We start from the raw sequence: 7,689 nt of genomic DNA, 5'->3' as shown, positions 1-7,689 counted from the left end.
TATCCTATAATATGTGTATCTACAGATTCACTTTTGAGGATGTTTATATATATATATATATATATATATATATATATATATATATAGTGGAATTTAATGTAACTCAAGGATATGAATACATACTATATTTTGATATACAAATAAAGTGCAAATAATCTTCCTTCGTTATTCCAGTGTACGGTTTTACGAATCCCTGAACTCCACAATTGTATGAAATAGCAGAGATGTTCATCGCATCTCAAAGAAGTTTCCAACCCGTTTCCTTAGACGGTATAGTATTTATTTACAGAATAGGAGCGATGACATACATTATTGTTTGTTATTATACTAATAGTGCAATTATTAATTCCCGTTAATTAAGAATAACATAATAATTACTTTGATGTCCGCAACAGCGACAATGCGAATATTCAATCTTTTGCATTCAGTAAGAAGTTGCTTGGCATATGATTATATATGGACAGGAAGTCGATTTAAATTTCACAGAAGGGGAGAATGATATGAAATACTAGTGAGAAAAACTGAAACAAATGCGTTTTATCGCAGTTGCACGAGCGAATATAATATATCTATATATTTATATATAAGTACATATACATGTATATACGTATTTTTGTGGGTTCGTGCATAGACGGAGATATATACACATATATGTAATATAGATCAGTTAGGAAACAAGAAGAGGACGAAAAGGAGAAGGAGGAGGAGGAGGAAGAGGAGCGACGGGATGACGGTACTTACACTTAAAAAATAACATTGTTAATATTATCGTTATTATTAAATATTAATTTACTTTTAAAATTATGTTCATTCGTCCACCTGGCCTATGGGCTTTGCCTAGTATTACTGACTTCTCATTGCTATAATGTTCTTACGGAATTACGTTTTCTTATAAAATATGATTTCATTACAATTATTATTTTTCATCCCTTCTTCACTTAATTTCTCTCAGGTGTTAATTGGCCGCGTGGTGGAGCATAAGCTAGCAAAAGCTAAGGCAAGCGACACCATGAGGTCAATTAATTACTATCTAACGAACAATTTCTTCTATATCATGTACGATTATTAATAAAGATTACGAGCCCCCAATTTCTAGGTCTTTCCTTGTTTACTTCACACGAGACAAGCGTGTCCGAAAAAAAAGGGGTAAGAGGGAAGGAGGAAGAGAAGGAGAGAGGAAAGAAAAAAGAGATTAAAAAGATGACGAAAAAAAAAGAATAATAGATAAAAGCATAACAAATGTTGTGTTTGTAGAGTTATAGATTGATTAAAGAATCGTGTGAAGTATTGGAGGAATCTAATCGATCCACATTAAAAAAAATAAAAATTGAAACAAAAATGATACAATAAAAAAATATCGACTTAATAAGTTACAAGAAATTAGGGATTTCTTTGATCATAATCGGCATTATATTTAATCGTCGTTATATTAATATTCTTATCATTATTATCCTTATTGATTGATTTTTTATGTGTACCATTCCAATTTTGGATACACTAAAAAAATTCAGTAAAGTAAGTAAAATTGAGTCGTGTTTGAAAGCACAAAAGAATCTCGAAGGTTCGTTTACGTACAAGTAATTTTTGATCGAATAAAATGCAGTGAATGAAATAAAATTACAATGGCATGATATGCCGAAGAGAAATTGTCAAAGCAATCCATGGAGTTATGTTCAACAAATAAAAATTGAAGCAAAAAATTGGCCGTGGATGAGAGGAAATTATATAATATTCTTGATAATAAAATAAATAAGATGTAGTAGATTCTACACTTTTCGTAATAGCATATTCGGACGCACATAAGAAGCATGAATTAGGTAAAGAGAAACAAAAAGATCTAAATTTGCAAAGTGATGAAGGAATTGAGAGTGGTGTGAGGTGGCAAACAACGTTGTTATAAGGCGGATTCGTGAGAGTTTCGTACCAAATCGCTGTTCCTTACGTAGTACATGGCAGTATTGGCATGATATACTTTTAATTACTTCAACGGGTCCGATTTTTCGCGACGGATCGGATTCTGCAAAAAGACGACGCTCACTGTCGGGGCGGAAAAAAAAGAGAGAGATTCACATTCACAAAAAGAGGGGGATTGTAAGATCGTAAAAAAAGTATGGAAAATAAACGAGGTCGACAGAAAGGCAAAACGGCCAAGAAAACCACGCGAAGTGAAGAAAAAAATGTTAATAAATAAGTGGACTCCGTGATGCGGATCGATCGCGTGACGAATGTCGGCTATGGGAAAAAATTCCGAATGAATATATGCATTTGTATCGCTTTTCGCGTGTTCCCTTTCGCTGTCTAATACAACATTATGGCATCATTTCTGTCGTGTTAAGGCGTGCGCGCTATCATACCGCTCTTGGGGCAAAGAGGAACTACATATTTTTTTCTTCTTTTTTTCGTGTCCTAGGTAACTGCGCCTGTCAAACGTAACATTCATCTTTCACTTTATGGCAACGTGATTTCTCGTCGTTAGAATCTCTTCAAGATAAGATACACCTCAGACGGATGTATCAAAAATTTTTATCAGTAGAAGAGTCGACCCGGATAATAAAAATGGGATGTTTTATCTTATGGGTGGAAGGAGGGAAGAATGTGACGTCCCATTGCCATGCAAACTTGATTCGGATCTCTACGAGCTATTTCTGCTCGTCCAATATTCCTCCAAGCATTGGAGAAATGAAAAATATTCAGTCTCTACAAAGGAACTTCCCTAAAGTTTTAAAAGCTGCATTTTATTTCTGCAGGAATGCGGTTTGGAAGATGGAAACGTCGATCGCGGTATTGGCGACACGCACACATAGCTGGCGGTTTGCGTTTCAAAAAAATATGGCACGATAACTGAGAATTTACTGCATTACTTTATTTGTTAAAAGAATTAATTGCAAATTGGTGATTCGTACAACAGTAAGATTCCAATAATAAACTTTGCTAAATGTCTGACAACACGTTAAAATGCGAGAGTCACAATTACTGGGACAGTTTCAGTTTTATATATAAATTCTCGATATACTAAACATAATTTACATAAAGCACTTAACGAAGCAATAAAATGATCCAAATTGCGAGCAAGTTCATATATGTTTTCAATCATCAAATCTTATCTTCAAAATTTGAAGTACGCTTATCTCGCGCAAGAAGCTGGCATTAGAAATACTCAATAAAAAAAAAAATAATTAAAAAACAACTGAATATAATTAAATATTCAAAAATATGAGCGTTGAATTGTCTATCCTTCAACATTCTAGAATACAAACAAAGAGAGAAAATACGTATAAAATCTTATATATGTTTCAGAAATAATCGCTATTTTTTATAACGATATGTACAGTACCGGCGACCGATCGATCAAATAAGTTCTAACCACTTTGTGCAACATGTACAATTTCTAGAAATGCATCGACGTGAAATACTTTTTTGTTTCCCTTAGAATATGTAATGTGGGTCGATGCGGTCGCGCTACACGATTAATGCTTAACACATATTCTTAATATAGGCGCCCTTTTTATCCTCTCTGCAATCGATCAATATGGTCGTTTTCGCTCCTATCGGAACGCGAACGCGCAATAAAAGACCTAAATCTTCGTCGAACTCAATATTAAGCGCTCGTATCAAAGAAGTAAATATCATAAATTAAAAAAAAAAGAGAAGTGAACAAGTAATAGCAGCAACGCGCGAACGAGGTTGCAGCTTAACTCCTCGCTGCTCTTGCTGTCGGAGAGAAATCACGACGCCGCAACGATCCTTCTTCCCTTCCCTCCTTCCACCGGGAGACAGAATGATTAACGACATAGCAGCGGCGTTTATCGCCCACGAATTTTCACGCTCTCAGTAGTCCTGTACATGTATATATATGTATACATGCACGTAAATATATATATATATATATATATATATATATATATATATATATATATATATTTACATATACGCTCTCTAAATACGCTTGTAAATGCATCTTGGAATTGGTGCAACCTCGCCGACGGTGTCTCGACGGGATATATACGAGAGCCACAGTCTCGTCGTTCATTGTCCGTCGCTTCAGTCACCAGCCGGGATGATTACACTCCGAAGAGATTCTTTTCAGAGATCAACGATATATGGTTAAAGTCAGGACAACGGAAAAGTAATTCTGTATAAGGTGTTGCGAAGGGAGCAAATCGGAGCGTCAAGTTGAAAAAGTTCGGCGTTCGGTGAACGGTACCTCGGCCAAGAGCCACAAATTCGTCTTGCCTCAGACTCTCTTACTCGCGTACATCTTTCTTTGAACACGATGAAATACGCGTAAGAAAATACAGTCATCTTGGAGTCAAGAGAAATTCGGGCGGCCGGAAGACGCGTTGTGCGCGCAAACGTCGTTGTCGCGGCTCGGACTCGCGTCGAGTTTATAATAAAATCATAGGGGAAGCTCGGGAGAATTGTGAAAAACTGTTTTTTTTTCCCTTTAGAGAGGAAATGGGAAAGAATTCGAGTAGTTAACTGGGGATATGTTATAACGGTCGATTTAAAGCTAAGAATAAAGGAGATATCGGCAGGAACCGAGTAGGAAGGGGATCCGTGTAATCGAGAATCGGCCGACGTTCTGAGCGACGTTCCTCGAATAAAACTTTGCGTTTCGGGAGAGTCTATGAGCGCGTGCCATGCGGTTCGCCGTAGTAATTGTTTCACCATCGACCAGCGGAATTCCGAAAGCGGGCGTTGATCGTCGGTAGGTCTTTACTCGGCTTGGCATCGTGAGATCGCGAGAGGAATCGGCCAAGTCGCCATCGCGTCCTCGCCGTCGCCTCAAGCGTAGAATTCCCGATTGTGATGAGGCGCGCCCGGCTTAGGGAAGGCCTGCGCCGCGGGCGATCTCCTCGGCTCATCCAGGGCGTACGAGCCCTCGTCCTTTTTACGCATCCGGTAAACGATGAACATGACCACCAGTATCGCGCAGAGAAGGCCCACTACCGCACCGCCGATCACAGCTGGAAATGCGACATCGAGATATCTTACAATTATTTTCAAGGATTAAGTCTTTCTTCCAAGGAGTATATATATACTCCTTGGAAGGAAGACATACTGTATAATATTGTAACACAATATTATACAGTATATGGTATTGTAACACCATATATATATATATATATATATATATATATATATATATATATATATGGTGTTACAAAAGCATCGGATTTGCTTAGCACCATGCGATAGAAAATGAAAATCTAAGAAGAAATGTCTAATACTATTTTTCGATACGGTAAATAGTTTCGCCTTAATTTATCATTGTAATAAGTCAATAAGCGCAGAGGTACAAGAGAAAGTCAGTGACGGAGAATGCGTGAAGTTGACTCCTTGATATTAAAAATTGAAAAATGTTTCTAATGCTAATAATTATCGATAAAATTCTTTGAAAGGCTATCAAAATTTTCAATAAAACTGTCGGTTACCGAGACATATTTCCATTTTGACAGAAAGTGTCATAAATAGAGCAAATAAATGTTTGGAAGCTAATGGTGGACACTTCGAGCACTTGTTATAAGAAGCACTTGTTATAATGTTTTATCGTTTTATAATAAATAAATTTAATTACCATTGAATTTTTTCTTACTTTATCTAATAGATAAATCTTTGTAAGACCTATAGCGGTAAAATTTTTTCGGTAATCGACAGTTCTGGTAGCCGCCTGAAGAATTCTATCGATGATTATTAGCATTTAAAGCTGTAAACTGCGGAATAAAAAATTTCTTTAGTTGTAGATACAAATTCGAAAATTTTCTAAGTCCCGCCAAAATGGAAATATTTCTCGATAACCGACAGTTCCATTGAAAATTTTGGTAGCCTTCCAAAGAATTTTATCAATAATTATTAGCATTAGAAGCATTTTTCAATTTTTAATAACAAGGAGTCAACTTCACGCATTCTCCGTCACTGACTTTCTCTTGTACCTCTGCGCTTATTGACTTATTACAATGATGAATTAAGGCGAAACTATTTACCGTATCGAAAAATAGTATTAGACATTTCTTCTTAGATTTTCATTCTCTATCGCATGGTGCTAAGCAAATCCGATGCTTTTGTAACACCCTGTATATATATATATATATATATATATATAGCTATCGATCGATACGTGATCATTAATCATAATCATCATCACACCGTCTTTAAGGTAGGTCACAAATCAAACACGATTTGAAACGGTGAAACATACGAGAGTTACGATCTGATTATTTCGATCCTCGCGATACCGCTTTGTCAAGTTTGTCAACAGGAAGCTTTGTCACTTTTACACTCACCGGCTAGTACGCCTGGCTGCGCAAAGAACGAGCTGGCGCGGTCCCCGGGTTTCGGATTCATGATATACACCTCGTGGATGTCGTCGGTGTTGTCAGCGTGATCGTCTTCCGTGCCTGAGGGCTCGATTACGTCGACCTCGTTGCCGGGTCGATTCACGGTGTCAATGGTCGTCTGGAAATTGGATATGCGGCTCGATCACTTTTATCTGTTTAATTTGCGATTGCGCGCGGGAGAAGAAGCGCGCGTGTCGTCGAACAAAAATATAGTAATCCGTTCTCAGTGGAAAGTGTCGCGTCAGCACTCTAATCGAGCAAATTAGATTGCACGCCTGTGCAAGAAGTATCAAGCGCAATATCGTAAAACGTCGCGAAAATATGATATACTGGTGTAATTTATGAAATGCAATTTTCTTTTTTATTATAGTTTCGCCTAAGCTGTGGTCTTGTCCCGGGGGAACAAATTCAACCATTTGCATTAGCAGGCAATTGCCGCCCGCAATAATTTTCACATCTCCGTGGTAGAATACAGGAACGCAGAACGAAAACGGAATACATAAATTTCTTAAACGTGAAAAGATTTAGACAAGTTTTGCAAAATTACGTAATTCTAAAAACGTTTCGCGCTTACCTGCTGTTTAGTTTTGACGTTTGTCTCATCGACGTACGGAGGTCTCGCTTCGGTCGGCTTACTCGGGACCTCTAATCCATTGTTACCGGTAAACTCTATAATGCAACAAAGTTACAAAGAATACGTTAGAATCGATATCTTCCACAGGACCGAACATAGGTGGATCTGAGAGAAATTTTATTATTTTTTTTTTTCGACCTTTCGACTAGCGTACGCGAAATCTGGAAATAAAATTTCAAATCACCGTGATTGAGGATGAGAAACGATCTACGGTGAATACGCGGCAATATCGTCTATTTTTCAATTTTTCGAACAATTCTTCCGGCGCCGTCGCCTTTGTCATACGCATGATATTTTTACATTTTCAGTTCTGCAATTAACACTTTTCAACTACCTGGACATCGTATAAAAAATTCGCAAGCAATCTCTGAGATATAATAGGATAAAATTACTTGAGATACAGACTAATTCGATAAACGTAGTATAAAAATTACATTATAGTATTTAATATCTTTTTATCAAGTGAAAAGAAAAATTCATTGATTAACTGAATAAAAAATGTGATATCGAATGTCATACCGTGGTCATCGTCCCCGTCCTCGTCGTCAGGGCCAAGGCCGCTGCCCGAGGCCTCGAGGTCGTCGCGATTGTCGTTGCCACCTCGGCCGGAACCCTCTAAGGCATCCTGGTCATCCAAATACAGATCATCCGGGAAGGTGTTGTAAGTCGAGCTCGCCGAGCTCGACGTCCTCTGTTTGCCGTCGTTCTGTTCCTTCT

General features: G+C 37.6%; 1 protein-coding gene across 1 annotated transcript in view; it reads right to left on the bottom strand.

Moving 5' to 3' along the window:
- Positions 1-113: 113 nt before the first annotated feature.
- LOC105835287 (syndecan) overlaps positions 114-7,689 on the bottom strand; it is a 72,976-nt gene continuing 65,400 nt past the window's right edge. Inside the window, exons 2-5 of the mRNA XM_012678410.3 lie at positions 7,492-7,687; positions 6,913-7,007; positions 6,285-6,456; positions 114-4,967 (exon numbers count right to left, since the gene is read on the bottom strand). Of these exons, the coding sequence (XP_012533864.1) occupies positions 4,786-4,967; positions 6,285-6,456; positions 6,913-7,007; positions 7,492-7,687 (645 nt within the window). The 3' untranslated portion in view covers positions 114-4,785. The remainder of the gene's footprint in view (positions 4,968-6,284; positions 6,457-6,912; positions 7,008-7,491; positions 7,688-7,689) is intronic.

Source organism: Monomorium pharaonis, chromosome 7, assembly GCF_013373865.1.
Source record: "Monomorium pharaonis isolate MP-MQ-018 chromosome 7, ASM1337386v2, whole genome shotgun sequence".
Taxonomy (NCBI): Eukaryota; Metazoa; Arthropoda; class Insecta; order Hymenoptera; family Formicidae; genus Monomorium; species Monomorium pharaonis.
This window is presented reverse-complemented; position numbering and strand designations above follow the sequence as displayed.